This window comes from Schistocerca gregaria, chromosome 3 (assembly GCF_023897955.1).
Source record: "Schistocerca gregaria isolate iqSchGreg1 chromosome 3, iqSchGreg1.2, whole genome shotgun sequence".
NCBI classification, from domain to species: Eukaryota; Metazoa; Arthropoda; class Insecta; order Orthoptera; family Acrididae; genus Schistocerca; species Schistocerca gregaria.
Genome location: NC_064922.1, coordinates 96507839 through 96528968, shown reverse-complemented (window position 1 = coordinate 96528968; position 21130 = coordinate 96507839). Strand labels below are relative to the sequence as shown.

The following is a 21130-nucleotide window of genomic DNA, read 5'->3' as shown; positions in this document are numbered from 1 at the left end:
AACCAAGAGAACAAGTATAAACACCAGAATAATAATTCCCATGCTAAGAATAAGAATATATATACAAAGTATAAACAGCTCTAAAAAAAGATAAAAAAATCAAAGCAAAGAATCTAAAAGAAGATCAAGATATAATTCTATTTAATAATCTAATTTCACCTACCAAATTTAAAGAAGGAGGAGCAGCCATATTTGATGATCTTAAAAGAAATTATCATAAAGCCATTCTTGGCATCAAATTAATTATACCCTTGTTAATTAATAATCTTCGTCTACCTAAACGTTCAAAATAATATTAGATAAACAAAATAAACCAGAAGAACATAAACCATGACCAACCATTAGAGAAAGAGAACCTACACAACCTCATCAATTCATAGTCATCAATCCACCAATAACCATTCTTATATGAGCAACAGAAGAATATGCAATTAAAGACTTTAAATCAACCTGACGAAAACAAATAAATCTTACAATAACACCCCCAGATAAACCTAAAGACAATCAAAAATAATTAAACTTTAAACCCAAATAAGAAATAACCTTTATAACACGAAAAATACCATAACCACCTAACTTTAATAAAACACCAGCAAGAATTATTCTACCTGAAATAGGGGCCTCTACATGAGCCTTAGGAAGTCATAAATGAACCAAAAACATAGGTATCTTAACTAAAAAAGCCAAAATTATAAATACATAAAACATAAAATAATAAGAACCAAAATCAACCAATAAAGGAAAATATAAAGTATTAGAAAAATCATAAACCTTAAATGAAACTAATAATAAAGGTAATCTAGCAACCAAAGTATAAAAAATTAAATAAACACCAGTCTGCAAACGCTCAGGTTGATAACCCCAACCCAAAATTAAAAGTAAAGTAGGAACTAATCTAGCCTCAAAAAAAATATAAAAAGAAAGAAGACTTAATCTAGCAAATGAACAATAAAGCATAATTATTAAAATCAAAACCATAAAAACAAAAAAATTAGAATGATATGAACTTAAATAAACTGAACCTCTAGCAGTGATTATTAAAGAACAAATCCAAAAACTAAGTAAAATTAAACTAAAAGAAAAATAATCAATACCAAAATAATATCTAATTATATTCAAATCAGCATATGAATAAACACAAATTATAAAAACAAAACCCGACAGAAACATTAAAGAATGAACCAACCATCAACAATTATTTAATAAACAAAGAGGGATCAAAAAAATAGTTATAAATAAATACTTTAACATAAAGATAAACCAAAAGAATTAAAAAATCATTACCATGAGAACGAATTATTGAAACTAAAATAGAAAGACCTAAAGCACCCTCACAAACAGAAAAAACTAAAAAAATAACAGGAAAAAAATAATCATAATCAAACTCAATAAGAAAAACAATAACTAACATAAATAAAGAAAGAACAATATATTCTATATAGAACCATTAATAAATGTTTACGTTTAGAAGAAAAAACATAAACACCAGCAAAATAAATCAATAAAGAAGTAAAAATAGAGAATATAAACATTAGTTTTAATAGTTTAAAAAAAACGCCGGTCTTGTAAACCGGAAATAAGTCCAGCCCCCACTTTTAAAACTTCAGAGGTGGAAAAGCTTCCATCATCGGTCCCCAAAACCGGTATTTTAAATAAACTAACCCCTGAAATGATCAAAATAATAATTATATCATTATCAAATGTAATAAATATTAATTTTATTAAATTAAGACACCCAATATCAATAATGCTTTTTATTATCCTTCAAACCTTCCTAGTTGGATTAATAACAGGAACAATAATAGAAAGATATTGATTATCATATATTTTATTTTTAACATTTCTTGGTGGTATACTAGTATTATTTATTTACATTACAAGAATTGCAAAACGAAATATTTCAGCCTAAATCAATCACTATAATTATTATATTAATAATGTGAGTATTTATCATATTAATATTAATTATTCTAGATATATCTATATTTATAGACTTTTTCAAAAACACCAAAACTATAAATATTGATAATTCAATCAATTATCAAGAAATAACAATATCTTTAGAAAAATTATATAATAGACCAACATTCATTATTACAATAATAATAATAATTTATTTATTTTTAGCACTACTAGCAGTTGTTAAAATCACCAATATTAATCAGGGACCTATTCGTAAAATAAGATAATTACTAATGAATAAACCCTTACGATTAAGACATCCTTTAATTAAAATTATTAATAACTCTTTAATTGACTTACCTGCCCCAACAAATATTTCATTTTGATGAAATTTTGGATCCCTATTAGGGTTATGTTTGGTAATTCAAATCGTAACTGGACTATTTTTAGCTATACATTATACATCAAATATTGAAATAGCATTCAGTAGTGTAGTACACATCTGCCGAGACGTAAATAATGGTTGAATTATCCGAACCTTACACGCAAATGGAGCATCTATATTTTTTATTTGTATTTACTTACATGTAGGACAGGGAATTTACTATGGATCTTATATATATATACATACCTGAATAATTGGTACAGTGATTTTATTTTTGGTTATAGCAACTGCATTTATAGGATATGTCTTACCCTGAGGCCAAATATCTTTTTGAGGTGCAACAGTAATTACTAATTTATTATCAGCAATCCCATACTTAGGAACAGATTTAGTCCAATGAGTATGAGGAGGATTCGCTGTTGATAATGCAACATTAAATCGATTCTTCACATTCCATTTTGTATTACCATTTATTATTGCTGCTATAGCAGCAATTCATTTATTTTTTCTTCACCAAACAGGATCTAATAATCCTCTTGGACTAAATGGAGATATTGAAAAAATTCCATTCCATCCATACTTTACATTTAAGGATTCTATTACATTTGTAATAATAACATCATTATTAATTATACTATGTTTAATTAATCCTTACCTATTAGGAGATCCAGATACCTTTGTACCTGCCAATCCATTAGTAACACCAGTTCACATTCAACCAGAATGATATTTCCTATTTGCATATGCAATTCTACGATCTATCCCTAATAAGTTAGGAGGTGTTACTGCATTATTTTTATCAATTAGAATCTTAATAATTTTACCATTTTATAATAAAACACCATTCCGAGGCATTCAATTTTACCCTATTAATCAAATTTTATTCTGAATTATAGTAGTTGTTGTATGCTTACTAACGTGAATTGGTAAACGACCTGTTGAAGAACCTTATATTATAACAGGTCAAATCTTAACAATTATTTACTTCACATATTTCTTAATTAATGTCCATGTCGCAAACGCATGAGATAAATTAATTAAGGAATAAAGTTAATTAGCTTAGGAAAAGCATATGTTTTGAAAACATAAAATTAGAAGTTTAACTCTTCTATTAACTTTTCTCAAAAAATTTCACTAAACAAATGAGATAAATAAAATCTTTAAACCAACAAAGAAAATAAAAAAATTCAAAGATAAAGGTAAAAAACTTTTTCAAGCTAAGTACATTAATTTATCATAACGGAACCGTGGTAATGTTCCACGAACCCAAATAAAACCAAAAGATATAATAGCAAGCTTAATAAAAAATATAAAAGAATAAAAATCACCGCCCAAAAAAATTAAAGCCAATAACATTCTTATGAAGACAATTCTAGTATATTCAGCTAAAAAAATTAAAGTAAAACCACCCGCACCATACTCAATATTAAATCCTGAAACTAACTCAGATTCCCCTTCAGCAAAATCAAAAGGAGTACGATTAGTTTCAGCTAAGCAAGAAGCAAAACAAGCTAAAGCTAAAGGAAAAGAAATAATAATAAATCAACAATAAAGCTGATAGTTTATAAAATCAAACATATTAAAACTACCAATTAAAATAATTAAAGACAATAAAATTAAAGCTAAACTAACTTCATAAGAAATTGTTTGAGCAACAGAACGAAGAGAACCTAATAATGAATAATTTGAATTAGAAGATCAACCAGCAATTATAACAGTATAAACACCTAATCTAGTAAACATAAAAAAAATAAAAATCCATAAGAAAAAGAACACATTTAAGTTAAATAAGGAAAAATTACTCAAACGGCTAAAGAAATCATTAAATTAAAAACAGGGGAAAAATAATAAAGTAGGTAATTAGATATAATAGGAATTGGCTGCTCCTTACAAATTAACTTAATAGCATCTCTAAATGGCTGAGGAATTCCAACAAAACCTACCTTATCTGGACCCTTTCGAATCTGAATATAACCTAAAACCTTACGCTCTAATAAAGTTAAAAAGGCAACACTAATTAAAACACAAATAACCAATAAAAGAAAATTCAAAATAAATATAAATAAATCATAAAGTATCAATACTATTTGTAGAAAAAATCTACATAAATGAATTCTAAATTCAACACATTAATCTGTCAAAATAGTAAATAAATTAATATTAATCAATATAACAAAAAATATTTTAACCATATGGTCCTTTCGTACTAATATGGATTAACAATCTTAGGATAGAAACCGACCTGGCTCACGCCGGTCTGAACTCAGATCATGTAAGAATTTAAAGGTCGAACAGACCTAATCATTGGGCTCCTGCACCAAAAATTTTTCTTAATCCAACATCGAGGTCGCAATCTGCTTTGTCGATATGAGCTCTCAAAAACAATTACGCTGTTATCCCTAAGGTAACATAATCTTAAGATCATAATTTATGGATCAAAATAACAAACATAAATAAATGATATAATTATGAAGAGTTTATCTATTCTTCATGTCACCCCAACAAAACATCATCATTAAATATAGAAAGACAAACAAAAAACTATATAAAAGTAAAATGTCAAGCTCTATATGGTCTTCTCGTCCTAAAGAAGAATTTAAGCCTTTTGACTCAAAAGTTAAATTCAAAAATTTATTAAGAGACAGTTGATTTCTCGTCAAGCCATTCATTCCAGCCACTAATTAAGAGACTAATGATTATGCTACCTTTACACGGTCAAAATACCGCGGCTCTTTAAAAATTCGCTCAGTGAGCAGGCCAGACCTCAAAATATAAACAAGAGGACATGTTTTTGATAAACAGGCGGAAATCAATTTTGCCTAGTTCCTTATAATAAGTTCACAAGGTAAAAATTTCATACAAATAAATATACTAATTCTATCATTATTACAAAAATTTTAAAATTAAATTAATAATCTTAATAAAAAACCTAAAATATTTATAAAATCAAAATAAAAAATAATGAACTAAAACGTAATCTTAAAGATAGCTGGTTTAAAGCTTACTATAATATTTCTATAAAATAAATTAATGGTTATTAACTTCAAAGCTTATCCCTTAAAGAATAAATAAGTTAATATTTTTACTTAAAAAATTAAATAAAAACAAATAACTTTAAAAAATTAAATTTTTTCTTAAGAAACTAGATATCTTAGGAAACGATTAACATCTCATTTCTATAAATAATTTAATAATAATTATGATACATTAACTATAAATTATTTATAAATCAACCCAAATCGAGACAAGTAAAATAAATACTAAAATTTTGATAAACCCTGATACAAAAGGTACAATAAATAAAATCTACTTAAAAAAAATTTAAAATAATATTTCATAAAACACTTACATTACACCAATAAACTATAATTTAAAAAATCAATTCTATAAAATATACTAAGACAAAAATACAATAAAATTATTTATATTAAATAATGAAATAAACAAAAAATAAATATAATAAAATAAATAATCAAGATATCCTGATTTGCACAGAAAAATTTTCAGTGTAAATGAAACACTTTACTAATAAGTTATATCTTGAAACTCTTCCTAGATACACTTTCCAGTACATCTACTATGTTACGACTTATCTCATCTAAATTGAAGCTACTTAAAAATAAAATAGAATAATCAATAATGAGAGCGACGGGCGATGTGTACACATCTCAGAGCCAATATCAGTTAAATTAAATAAATTAAATTACTATCAAATCCACCTTCATTAACAGTATTTCACTATCAAATCCGTTATAAACAAAAATCTATTGTAACCCACCTCCTCTTAACTATAAGCTGCACCTTGACCTGAAATATTTTATAATTATAAATCTTGAGAATTATAACTCTAAAAAGATTCTCTGATAACGGAGATATACAAACAAATAAATTAAGTAGAGTAAATCGTGTATTATCAATCATGGGGTAGGTTCCTCTGAATGGAATGAGATACCGCCAAATTCTTTGGGTTTAAAGACCTTAACTAATAGTACCCTGGTAAATATAATTAACATTTAAAATAATAGGGTATCTAATCCTAGTTTATTATTTAAATTTCACAGATTCATAAAAAGGGCCACAAATAAATTTTAACATTTCACCTTACAAATTTATATTTCAACCCTAATAATATAAACAACTGTTTTAACCAATAATATTCACTTGTATCAATCGTATAACCGCGGCTGCTGGCACGAATTATGCCGATACTAAATCAATTGCTAAATCCAAAATCACTTGATAATTAAATCAAATTACTGCAAAAAGAACATTTAGTCTAACAAAACTTACATATAATACAAAGAAAAAGTGAATAAACAAGCAAGAATAAAACTTTTAAAAATAAAAAATAAGAAAATTTTAAATCTATTAATTCAGGAAAAAATAAAAGTTTCAAATATTTAAAGAAAAAAAAAGAAAAAAACCACAAACATTAACAAAAAAAAAGAAACGCCCCTATGTATGACCACAACAACTTCTCTATTATATATAATTAAAGATTAATATGGAACATGTATAGCAATAAATGTATTATATTCTTTCTTATTTAATCTTTCTTTTCACTAATAAATAAATAAAGATTAAATAATATAATAAATATATTTTATATAATTATGTAATTTAATATAATTTGTTATTAATATGAATTCTTTTTTTTATATTAAGTTAACTTTCATATATATTAGTTAAATAATCTAAATATAGATAATTTACATAATTATATTATTATAATTAATATAATTATTTATATGAATTATAATATTTTATATTTAAATAAATAATTTTATTTATTATATCCAATTATAATAATATTAAATATTAAATTACATATAATTATATATATTATATTATAATAACCTATTTTAAGCTAAAAACATAAGTAGCTATAATCCTAGGTAAATAATTGCATTAAAATAATCAATTGATAATGGTAAGATGAACTTATAATACTTTAATTTCAATTAAATGTAATATATTAATATAAATTATTTATTATATACATATAAAAAAAATGAAATGAGCAGGATAAATTAATCCTAATTAAACAAAATAATACATAAAAGAATTTCAAAAAAAAACTTTCGATTTATATATTAAATAAATGAAGTGCCTGATTGATAGGGTAAATAAAGTAAATAAAATTACCTTCATTAAAATTACATAAGATAGAATTAAACTACCTCCTTTAGTAACAAAAACTAACGTGCATCATACACCTTAATGTAAAAAGGTAAGCTAAACAAGCTAATGGGTTCATACCCCATTTATAGAGGTATCAATCCTCTCCTTTTTAATGACCAACAACTCTACAAAACTTCTCTTCCTATCAACATTAATGATAGGAACGATCCTGTCCATTTCATCAAATTCCTGATTTGGGGTTTGAATAGGACTTGAGATCAACTTACTTTCATTTATTCCGCTCCTAACAAGAAATAAAAATATAATAATAAATGAATCATCAATTAAATATTTTATTGTCCAAGCAATAGCATCGACAATATTATTATTTTCAATTTTGCTGATTCAAATAAAATATCCCATGGGATGGGAAACAGAATTTATCCCATCAATAATAATTAGATCTAGACTATTATTAAAGATTGGAGCTGCACCTTTCCATTTCTGATTTCCAGAAGTTATAGGAGCATCAAGATGAAATAATTGTTTAACATTAATAACATGACAAAAAATCGCCCCAATTATGGTCTTATCTTATTGTATTCAATTAAGAACTTTTATTTGAACAATTATTATCTTAAGAATTATTATTGGGGCAATAGGAGGTTTAAATCAAACATCCTTACGACAACTTTTAGCATATTCATCAATCAGACATCTAGGTTGAATAATTAGATCATTAACAGTCAGAGAAAACATCTGAGAACTATACTTCATTATTTACTCACTATTAAGATTAATTATAGTTTTATTATTTAAGCAAATAAATTTATTTTTCATAAATCAAATTTATTCAGCCAGAAATATAAAAACCGAAATTAAATTCATAATATTCTTATCTTTATTATCTTTAGGTGGACTACCACCATTCCTTGGATTCTTACCAAAATGAATTGTAAATCAATCATTAATAGAAAACAATATAACAACTATTATAACTATTATAGTTGTATTAACTACAATTACACTCTACTACTATATACGTATTTGATTCTCAGCTCTAATTATATCATACACAGAAAATTCGTGATCTATAAAGATAAAGTCCCAAAAATCAAGAATCATTCTTCCTATAACAGTAATAATTTCAACAATAGGATTGATTTCAACATCAACCTTAATTTCATTATACTAAGGACTTAAGTTAATCAAACTAATAACCTTCAAAGTTATAATTAAAAGAATAATCTTTTAGGCCTTAGTAAAATTTTACACCTCTAGAATTGCAGTCTAGAATCATAATTGAATATAAGACCTAAATATGATAAGAGAGAAAACATCTCATAAGTAGATTTACAGTCTACCACCTAAAATTCAGCCATCTTACCGCAAAAATGATTATTCTCAACAAACCATAAGGACATTGGTACTTTATACTTCATATTTGGAGCATGAGCAGGAATAGTAGGAACATCAATAAGAATACTTATTCGTGCTGAACTTGGCCAACCCGGATCTCTAATTGGGGATGACCAGATTTATAATGTTATTATTACAGCTCACGCATTCGTAATAATTTTCTTTATAGTAATACCTATTATAATTGATGGATTTGGTAATTGACTTGTTCCACTAATAATTGGTGCACCAGATATAGCATTTCCACGAATAAATAATATAAGTTTTTGATTACTACCACCTTCACTAACCCTTCTTCTTACATCTTCTATAGTAGATAATGGTGCTGGTACAGGATGAACAGTTTACCCTCCTCTAGCAGGAGCTATTGCACACGGGGGTGCATCTGTAGATCTAGCTATTTTTTCACTGCACTTAGCAGGTGTATCATCTATTCTTGGTGCAGTGAATTTCATTACAACAGCAATTAATATACGATCAGAAAGTATAACTTTAGATCAAACACCTTTATTTGTATGATCTGTAGCTATTACAGCATTACTTCTCCTTCTTTCACTTCCAGTTTTAGCAGGAGCTATTACTATATTATTAACAGATCGAAATTTAAATACATCATTCTTTGACCCTGCAGGAGGGGGTGACCCAATTCTATATCAACATCTATTTTGATTCTTTGGACACCCAGAAGTTTATATTTTAATTCTACCGGGGTTTGGAATTATTTCACATATTGTATGTCAAGAAAGAGGAAAAATTGAATCATTTGGAACATTAGGTATAATTTATGCTATACTATCAATTGGACTAATAGGATTTATTGTATGAGCACATCATATATTTACAGTAGGAATGGATGTTGACACACGAGCATATTTTACATCAGCAACAATAATTATTGCTGTACCTACAGGAATTAAGGTATTTAGATGATTAGCTACATTATATGGAACTAAATTCAAGTTCAATCCACCATTATTATGAGCTCTAGGATTTATTTTCCTATTTACAATTGGTGGATTAACAGGATTAGTATTAGCAAATTCATCACTTGATATTGTATTACATGATACATATTATGTAGTAGCCCACTTTCATTATGTATTATCTATAGGAGCAGTATTTGCAATTATAGCAGGTGTCATTCAATGATATCCACTATTTACAGGATTAACTATAAATAATACATGATTAAAAATCCAATTTACAATTATATTCATTGGAGTAAATTTAACATTCTTTCCTCAACACTTCCTAGCATTAGCAGGAATACCTCGACGATACTCTGACTACCCAGACGCATATACATCATGAAACGTAGTATCAAGAATTGGGTCTACAATTTCTATTGTAGGAATCATTATATTCATTGTAATTATATGAGAAAGAATGATTACAAACCGAGCAATTATATTTAGAGCTAACATAAGAAGATCAACAGAATGACTACAAAATAACCCTCCTGCAGAACATAGTTACTCAGAATTACCATTAATCTCTAGATTCTAATATGGCAGATTAGTGCAGTAGATTTAAGCTCTACAAATAAAGGTTTGACCTTTTATTAGAAAATATTTATTAATGGCAACATGATCAAATTTATCTCTTCAAGATGGAGCTTCACCATTAATGGAGCAATTATCATTCTTTCATGATCATACTATGGTCGTATTATTATTAATTACAGTAATTGTAGGTTATGCCCTAAGTTATATATTATTTATTGCCTATACTAACCGTAATATACTTCATGGACATGTAATTGAAATAATCTGAACAGCTTTACCAGCAATTACATTAATTTTTATTGCCCTTCCATCATTACGACTATTATATTTACTTGATGATTCAGTAGATGCAATAATTACAATTAAAACCATTGGACGACAATGATATTGAAGATATGAATATTCAGACTTCATAGACGTAGAATTTGACACTTATATAACACCAGAACAAGACCTAGAAAATGATGGATTCCGACTACTAGATGTAGATAACCGAACAATCCTACCAATAAATACAGAAGTACGAGTATTAACAAGAGCATCAGATGTTCTACACTCATGAGCAGTTCCTGCATTAGGGGTTAAAATTGATGCAACGCCAGGTCGGTTAAATCAAGGAACATTCACAATAAATCGACCTGGATTATTCTTTGGACAATGCTCAGAAATCTGTGGAGCAAACCACAGATTTATACCAATTGTAATTGAAAGAACTTCAGTAAATTTATTTATTAAGTGATTATCTAACATAATTTAAGGAGTAAGTTAAAATAAATAACATTAGAGTGTCAATCTAAAGTAACTAAAAAAAATTAGTACACCTTGAAATTCATCAGATGACTGAAAGTAAGTAATGGTCTCTTAAACCAAATAATAGTAAATTAACGACTACTTCTGATGGGGAAATTATATCCAAATCGCTCAAATATCCCCTCTTATATGATTCTCACTATTCATTATATTTTCAGCTACATTAATCTTGTTTAATCAAATAAACTTCTTCTCATTTAAACCTAACCTTATTAAAAGAGCAGAAAAAGGAACAATTGAAATAAAAAACTTAAATTGAAAATGATAACAAATCTATTCTCAACATTTGACCCATCAACTGACATCTTTAATTTATCATTAAATTGAACTAGAACATTTCTAGGACTATTATTAATCCCATCACTATTTTGACTTACACCATCACGAATTAACATTATCTGAAATAAACTAAATTTAACCTTACATAATGAATTTAAAACACTTCTTGGACCAAAATCATTTAATGGAACAACATTCATTTTCATCTCAATTTTTATTATAATATTATTTAACAATTTCATAGGATTATTCCCTTATATTTTTACTAGAACAAGACATTTAGCATTAACATTTGCAATTGCCCTACCTATATGGCTAAGATTTATATTATTTGGATGAATTAACCATACTAATCATATATTTACACACCTTGTACCACAAGGTACACCGCCTGCATTAATATCATTTATAGTACTAATTGAAACAATTAGTAATGTTATTCGACCAGGTACATTAGCAGTACGGTTGGCAGCAAATATAATTGCAGGACACTTATTATTAACCTTATTAGGAAACACAGGACCATCTATAGCAATAAACTTAATCTCATTACTAATTATTGGACAAATACTTCTATTAATTCTAGAATCAGCAGTAGCAATAATTCAAGCCTATGTTTTCTCAATTCTAAGAACTCTATATTCTAGAGAAGTATATTAAACCTATGTTAACAACTCACTCAAACCACCCATTCCACTTAGTAGACTATAGACCTTGACCATTAACAGGAGCAATTGGAGCAATAGCCCTAGTATCAGGACTAGCAAAATGATTCCACCTATTTAATATTAACTTATTCATAATTGGATTTGGAATTACCCTACTAACTATAATTCAATGATGACGAGATGTAGTACGAGAAGGAACATATCAAGGATTACATACAGGATTTGTATCAATTGGATTACGATGAGGAATAATTTTATTTATTGCATCAGAGGTATTATTTTTCGTTTCTTTTTTTTGAGCATTCTTTAGAAGAAGATTAGCACCAACAATTGAACTAGGAATACTATGACCTCCAATAGGAATTCAACCCTTTAACCCTATACAAATTCCATTACTTAATACAGCTATTCTTTTAGCATCAGGAGTAACAGTAACATGAGCACATCATAGTTTAATGGAATCTAATCATACTCAAGCACTACAAGGATTATTCTTCACAGTGTTATTAGAACTATACTTTACAATACTTCAAGCATATGAATACTGAGAAGCACCTTTTACCATTGCAGATGCAGTTTATGGATCAACATTCTTTGTTGCAACAGGATTCCATGGTTTACACGTAATTATTGGAACAATCTTTTTATCAACATGTCTACTTCGACACTCAATAAATCAATTTTCACCAAGACATCACTTTGGATTTGAAGCAGCAGCATGATACTGACACTTCGTAGACGTAGTATGATTATTCTTATATATCTCTATTTATTGATGAGGTAGATAATTGTTTTTCTAGTATAAATAGTACATTTGACTTCCAATCAGAAAGCTTGATATAAATCAAGAAAAACAATTCTAATTCTATCAACAAGAGTTTTAATTAGATTTATTATTCCAATAATTGTTATAATCCTGGCAACAACACTATCAAAAAAATTAATTAATGATCGAGAAAAAAGATCACCATTTGAATGTGGGTTTGATCCAAAAAGATCAGCACGAATACCATTCTCAATACGATTCTTCCTAATCGCAGTAATCTTTTTAATTTTTGATGTAGAAATTGCACTAATTCTACCAATTGTAATTATTTTTAAAACTTCAGACATTATAATCTGAACAGTATCAACAATATTTTTTATTCTAGTTCTATTAGGAGGACTATACCATGAATGAAACCAAGGAGCATTACAATGAGCAGAATAAAGGGTTGTAGTTAAATATAACATTTGGGTTGCATTCAAAAAGTATTGATATTATCAATCAACCTTAAATAGAATAAGAAGCGAAATATTGCAGTCAGTTTCGACCTGGAAGATTGGTATGTACTACCCTTATTCTTATTAATTGAAGCCAAAAAGAGGCGAATTACTGTTAATAATATAATTGAATTATAATAGTTCCAATTAAGGAAATGTAAAGCCAATATGAAAGCTGCTAACTTTTTATATTAGCGGTTAAACTCCTTTAACATTTCTAAAATTTATATAGTTTAAATAAAACATTACATTTTCACTGTAAAAATAATATATCTATATTTATAAATACTTAAAAGTAAAAATACTTCCTTAACATCTTCAGTGTCACGCTCTAATTATAAGCTATTTAAGTAAACGAAAAACAATATTACCAAAATAAATATTCAAAAAATAAAACAAAAATAAAACAAACGAAAAGAATAAGAAGCAGTTAAACCAGTAGAAAAAAATAAAGAAAAAAAATTAAACAATTAATTCATCTTAAACAAACCATCTCAAGAATTAAATCCTTTGAATAAAATCCCGCTAAAAAAGGTATTCCACACAAAGATAAACTAGAAACATTAAAACAAACTGAAGTTAATGGTATGAAATTAACAATTGATCCTATAAAACGAATATCCTGAGAATCCTTCAAATTATGAATTATTGAACCTGCACATATAAATAATAATGCCTTAAATAAAGCATGAGCCAATAAATGAAAAAATGCAAGCTTTGGATAACCTATAGCCAAAATTCTTATTATTAAACCAAGTTGTCTTAAAGTAGAAAGAGCAATAATCTTCTTTAAATCAAACTCAAAATTAGCGCCCAATCCAGCCATAAATATAGTTATACAACCAATTAAAAGTAAAAATCAACCACGATTATAAGTATCCAATATTGGTCTAAAACGAATTAATAAATAAACACCAGCAGTAACAAGAGTAGAAGAATGAACTAAAGCAGAAACAGGAGTAGGAGCTGCTATAGCAGCAGGAAGTCATGAAGAGAAAGGAATCTGAGCTCTCTTAGTTATAGCTGCTAAAACAATTAATATAGTAATGAGCTTTATTTCAAAGGAATTAGAAATAAAATCATAATAATAAATATAATTTCAACCACCAAAATTTAACATTCATGCAATAGAAATTAAAATAGCAACATCACCAATACGATTAGAAAGTGCAGTTAATATACCAGCACTATAAGATTTTACATTTTGATAATAAATAACTAAACAATAAGAAACTAAACCTAAACCATCTCAACCTAATAAAATTCTAATTAAATTAGGACTAATAATTAAAAAACCTATAGAAAGAATAAATATTAAAACAATAATAATAAAACGATTTATATTCTTTTCACCAGATATATAATCCTCTCTATAATAAATAACCAAAGAAGAAATATATATAACAAAAGATATAAAAATAAGAGATATTCAATCCAAAATTAAAGTTATAACAACTATAGAACCATTTAAATTGAAAAGCTCTCACTCAACAAAAACTCTATAATCAATTATTAAATAATAAATACCTAAAATAAAAATTATAGTTCTCGAAATAAACAAAGAAAAAAAACTCAAAGAACAAATAGAAAATAAATTCACGGCCTAAGATGAAAAACTTCATATCATTGATTCCACAAAACAATATTTTTAATTAAAATACTTAAGCAAACTAAACAAAGAAATATTCACCCTTTAAACAGAGAATATTTAAAGGCAATCAATGTAAAAGTAAAAGATGATATTCACGAAAATAACCAAGAGAACAAGTATAAACACCAGAATAATAATTCCCATGCTGAGAATAAGAATATATATACAAAGTATAAACAGCTCTAAAAAAAGATAAAAAAATCAAAGCAAAGAATCTAAAAGAAGATCAAGATATAATTCTATTTAATAATCTAATTTCACCTACCAAATTTAAAGAAGGAGGAGCAGCCATATTTGATGATCTTAAAAGAAATCATCATAAAGCCATTCTTGGCATCAAATTAATTATACCCTTGTTAATTAATAATCTTCATCTACCTAAACGTTCATAAATAATATTAGATAAACAAAATAAACCAGAAGAACATAAACCATGACCAACCATTAGAGAAAGAGAACCTACACAACCTCATCAATTCATAGTCATCAATCCACAAATAACCATTCTTTTATGAGCAACAGAAGAATATGCAATTAAAGACTTTAAATCAACCTGACGAAAACAAATAAATCTTACAATAACACCCCCAGATAAACCTAAAGACAATCAAAAATAATTAAACTTTAAACCCAAATAAGAAATAACCTTTATAACACGAAAAATACCATAACCACCTAACTTTAATAAAACACCAGCAAGAATTATTCTACCTGAAATAGGGGCCTCTACATGAGCCTTAGGAAGTCATAAATGAACCAAAAACATAGGTATCTCAACCAAAAATGCCAAAATTATAAATACATAAAACATAAAATAATAAGAACCAAAATCAACCAATAAAGGAAAATATAAAGTATTAGAAAAATCATAAACCTTAAATAAAACTAATAATAAAGGTAATCTAGCAACCAAAGTATAAAAAATTAAATAAACACCAGCCTGCAAACGCTCAGGTTGATAACCCCAACCCAAAATTAAAAGTAAAGTAGGAACTAATCTAGCCTCAAAAAAAATATAAAAAGAAAGAAGACTTAATCTAGCAAATGAACAATAAAGCATAATTATTAAAATCAAAACCATAAAAACAAAAAAATTAGAATGATATGAACTTAAATAAACTGAACCTCTAGCAGTGATTATTAAAGAACAAGTCCAAAAACTAAGTAAAATTAAACTAAAAGAAAAATAATCAATACCAAAATAATATCTAATTATATTCAAATCAGCATATGAATAAACACAAATTATAAAAACAAAACCCGACAGAAACATTAAAGAATGAACCAACCATCAACAATTATTTAATAAACAAAGAGGGATCAAAAAAATAGTTATAAATAAATACTTTAACATTAAGATAAACCAAAAGAATTAAAAAAATCATTACCATGAGAACGAATTATTGAAACTAAAATAGAAAGACCTAAAGCACCCTCACAAACAGAAAAAACTAAAAAAATAACAGGAAAAAAATAATAATAATCAAACTCAATAAGAAAAACAATAACTAACATAAATAAAGAAAGAACAATATATTCTAATCTCAAAAGAACCATTAATAAATGTTTACGTTTAGAAGAAAAAACATAAACACCAACAAAATAAATCAATAAAGAAGTAAAAATAGAGAATATAAACATTAGTTTTAATAGTTTAAAAAAAACGCCGGTCTTGTATACCGGAAATAAGTCCAGCCCCCACTTTTAAAACTTCAGAGGTGGAAAAGCTTCCATCATCGGTCCCCAAAACCGGTATTTTAAATAAACTAACCCCTGAAATGATCAAAATAATAATTATATCATTATCAAATGTAATAAATATTAATTTTATTAAATTAAGACACCCAATATCAATAATGCTTTTTATTATCCTTCAAACCTTCCTAGTTGGATTAATAACAGGAACAATAATAGAAAGATATTGATTATCATATATTTTATTTTTAACATTTCTTGGTGGTATACTAGTATTATTTATTTACATTACAAGAATTGCATCAAACGAAATATTTCAGCCTAAATCAATCACTATAATTATTACATTAATAATGTGAGTATTTATCATATTAATATTAATTATTCTAGATATATCTATATTTATAGACTTTTTCAAAAACACCGAAACTATAAATATTGATAATTCAATCAATTATCAAGAAATAACAATATCTTTAGAAAAATTATATAATAGACCAACATTCATTATTACAATAATAATAATAATTTATTTATTTTTAGCACTACTAGCAGTTGTTAAAATCACCAATATTAATCAGGGACCTATTCGTAAAATAAGATAATTACTAATGAATAAACCCTTACGATTAAGACATCCTTTAATTAAAATTATTAATAACTCTTTAATTGACTTACCTGCCCCAACAAATATTTCATTTTGATGAAATTTTTGATCCCTATTAGGGTTATGTTTGGTAATTCAAATCGTAACTGGACTATTTTTAGCTATACATTATACATCAAATATTGAAGTAGCATTCAGTAGTGTAGTACACATCTGCCGAGACGTAAATAATGGTTGAATTATCCGAACCTTACACGCAAATGGAGCATCTATATTTTTTATTTGTATTTACTTACATGTAGGACGGGATATTTACTATGGATCTTATATATATATATACATACCTGAATAATTGGTACAGTGATTTTATTTTTAGTTATAGCAACTGCATTTATAGGATATGTCTTACCCTGAGGCCAAATATCTTTTTGAGGTGCAACAGTAATTACTAATTTATTATCAGCAATCCCATACTTAGGAACAGATTTAGTCCAATGAGTATGAGGAGGATTCGCTGTTGATAATGCAACATTAAATCGATTCTTCACATTCCATTTTGTATTACCATTTATTATTGCTGCTATAGCAGCAATTCATTTATTTTTTCTTCACCAAACAGGATCTAATAATCCTCTTGGACTAAATGGAGATATTGAAAAAATTCCATTCCATCCATACTTTACCTTTAAGGATTCTATTACATTTGTAATAATAACATCATTATTAATTATACTATGTTTAATTAATCCTTACCTATTAGGAGATCCAGATAACTTTGTACCTGCCAACCCATTAGTAACACCAGTTCACATTCAACCAGAATGATATTTCCTATTTGCATATGCAATTCTACGATCTATCCCTAATAAGTTAGGAGGTGTTATTGCATTATTTTTATCAATTAGAATCTTAATAATTTTACCATTTTATAATAAAACACCATTCCGAGGCATTCAATTTTACCCTATTAATCAAATTTTATTCTGAATTATAGTAGTTGTTGTATGCTTACTAACGTGAATTGGTAAACGACCTGTTGAAGAACCTTATATTATAACAGGTCAAATCTTAACAATTATTTACTTCACATATTTCTTAATTTATGTCCATGTCGCAAACGCATGAGATAAATTAATTAAGGAATAAAGTTAATTAGCTTAGGAAAAGCATATGTTTTGAAAACATAAAATTAGAAGTTTAACTCTTCTATTAACTTTTCTCAAAAAATTTCACTAAACAAATGAGATAAATAAAATCTTTAAACCAACAAAGAAAATAAAAAAATTCAAAGATAAAGGTAAAAAACTTTTTCAAGCTAAGTACATTAATTTATCATAACGGAACCGTGGTAATGTTCCACGAACCCAAATAAAACCAAAAGATATAATAGCAAGCTTAATAAAAAATATAAAAGAATAAAAATCACCGCCCAAAAAAATTAAAGCCAATAACATTCTTATGAAGACAATTCTAGTATTTTCAGCTAAAAAAATTAAAGTAAAACCACCCGCACCATACTCAATATTAAATCCTGAAACTAACTCAGATTCCCTTTCAGCAAAATCAAAAGGAGTACGATTAGTTTCAGCTAAGCAAGAAGCAAAACAAGCTAAAGCTAAAGGAAAAGAAATAATAATAAATCAACAATAAAGCTGATAGTTTATAAAATCAAACATATTAAAACTACCAATTAAAATAATTAAAGACAATAAAATTAAAGCTAAACTAACTTCATAAGAAATTGTTTGAGCAACAGAACGAAGAGAACCTAATAATGAATAATTTGAATTAGAAGATCAACCAGCAATTATAACAGTATAAACACCTAATCTAGTACAACATAAAAAAAATAAAAGTCCATAAGAAAAAGAACACATATAAGTTAAATAAGGAAAAATTACTCAAACGGCTAAAGAAATCATTACATTAAAAACAGGGGAAAAATAATAAAGTAGGTAATTAGATATAATAGGAATTGGCTGCTCCTTACAAATTAACTTAATAGCATCTCTAAATGGCTGAGGAATTCCAACAAAACCTACCTTATTTGGACCCTTTCTAATCTGAATATAACCTAAAACCTTACGCTCTAATAAAGTTAAAAAGGCAACACTAATTAAAACACAAATAACCAATAAAAGAAAATTCAAAATAAATATAAATAAATCATAAAGTATCAATACTATTTGTAGAAAAAATCTACATAAATGAATTCGAAATTCAACACATTAATCTGTCAAAATAGTAAATAAATTAATATTAATCAATATAACAAAAAATATTTTAACCATATGGTCCTTTCGTACTAATATGGATTAACAATCTTAGGATAGAAACCGACCTGGCTCACGCCGGTCTGAACTCAGATCATGTAAGAATTTCAAGGTCGAACAGACCTAATCATTGGGCTCCTGCACCCAAAATTTTTCTTAATCCAACATCGAGGTCGCAATCTGCTTTGTCGATATGAGCTCTCAAAAACAATTACGCTGTTATCCCTAAGGTAACTTAATCTTATGATCATAAATTATGGATCAAAATAACAAACATAAATAAATGATATAATAATGAAGAGTTTATCTATTCTTCATGTCACCCCAACAAAACATCATCATTAAATATAGAAAGACAAACAAAAAACTATATAAAAGTAAAATGTCAAGCTCTATAGGGTCTTCTCGTCCTAAAGAAGAATTTAAGCCTTTTGACTCAAAAGTTAAATTCAAAAATTTATTAAGAGACAGTTGATTTCTCGTCAAGCCATTCATTCCAGCCACTAATTAAGAGACTAATGATTATGCTACCTTTGCACGGTCAAAATACCGCGGCTCTTTAAAAATACGCTCAGTGAGCAGGCCAGACCTCAAAATATAAACAAGAGGACATGTTTTTGATAAACAGGCGGAAATCAATTTTGCCTAGTTCCTTATAATAAGTTCACAAGGTAAAAATTTCATACAAATAAATATACTAATTCTATCATTATTACAAAAATTTTAAAATTAAATTAATAATCTTAATAAAAAACCTAAAATATTTATAAAATCAAAATAAAAAATAATGAACTAAAACGTAATCTTAAAGATAGCTGGTTTAAAGCTTACTATTATACTTCTATAAAATAAATTATAGGTTATTAACTTCAAAGCTTATCCCTTAAAGAATAAATAAGTTAATATTTTTACTTAAAAAATTAAATAAAAACAAATAACTTTAAAAAATTAAATTTTTTCTTAAGAAACTAGATATCTTGGGAAACGATTAACATCTCATTTCTATAAATAATTTAATAATAATTATGATACATTAACTATAAATTATTTATAAATCAACCCAAATCGAGACAAGTAAAATAAATACTAAAATTTTGATAAACCCTGATACAAAAGGTACAATAAATAAAATCTACTTAAAAAAATTTAAAATAATATTTCATAAAACACTTACATTACACCAATAAACTATAATTTAAAAAATCAATTCTATAAAATATACTAAGACAAAAATACAATAAAATTATTTATATTAAATAATTAAATAAACAAAAAATAAATATAATGAAATAAATAATCAAGATATCCTGATTTGCACAGAAAAATTTTCAGTGTAAATGAAACACTTTACTAATAAGTTATATCTTGAAACTCTTCCTAGATACACTTTCCAGTACATCTACTATGTTACGACTTATCTCATCTAAATTGAAGCTACTTTAAAATAAAATAGAATAATCAATAATGAGAGCGACGGGCGATGTGTACACATCTCAGAGCCAATATCAGTTAAATTAAATAAATTAAATTACTATCAAATCCACCTTCATTA

The 21130-nt window shown here is 26.6% G+C and overlaps 1 protein-coding gene and 2 long non-coding RNA genes across 3 annotated transcripts in view; 1 reads left to right on the top strand and 2 right to left on the bottom strand.

Moving 5' to 3' along the window:
• LOC126356081 (uncharacterized) overlaps positions 1-5642 on the top strand; it is a 57645-nt gene extending 52003 nt beyond the window's left edge. Inside the window, exon 2 of the long non-coding RNA XR_007565576.1 lies at positions 4634-5642. This is a non-coding gene — a long non-coding RNA (uncharacterized LOC126356081). The remainder of the gene's footprint in view (positions 1-4633) is intronic.
• LOC126356082 (uncharacterized) lies at positions 4434-20762 on the bottom strand. The gene is made up of 2 exons (XR_007565577.1): positions 19702-20762; positions 4434-4584 (listed from the first exon to the last, which is right to left on the bottom strand). It is a non-coding gene; the product is annotated as an uncharacterized LOC126356082 (long non-coding RNA).
• Positions 13793-14946, bottom strand: LOC126356078 (NADH-ubiquinone oxidoreductase chain 5-like). Its single transcript, XM_050006780.1, has one exon. It carries the CDS (start codon positions 14176-14178, stop codon positions 13828-13830), a length of 351 nt encoding a protein of 116 aa, XP_049862737.1. The 5' UTR covers positions 14179-14946; the 3' UTR covers positions 13793-13827.
• Positions 20763-21130: the final 368 nt, after the last annotated feature.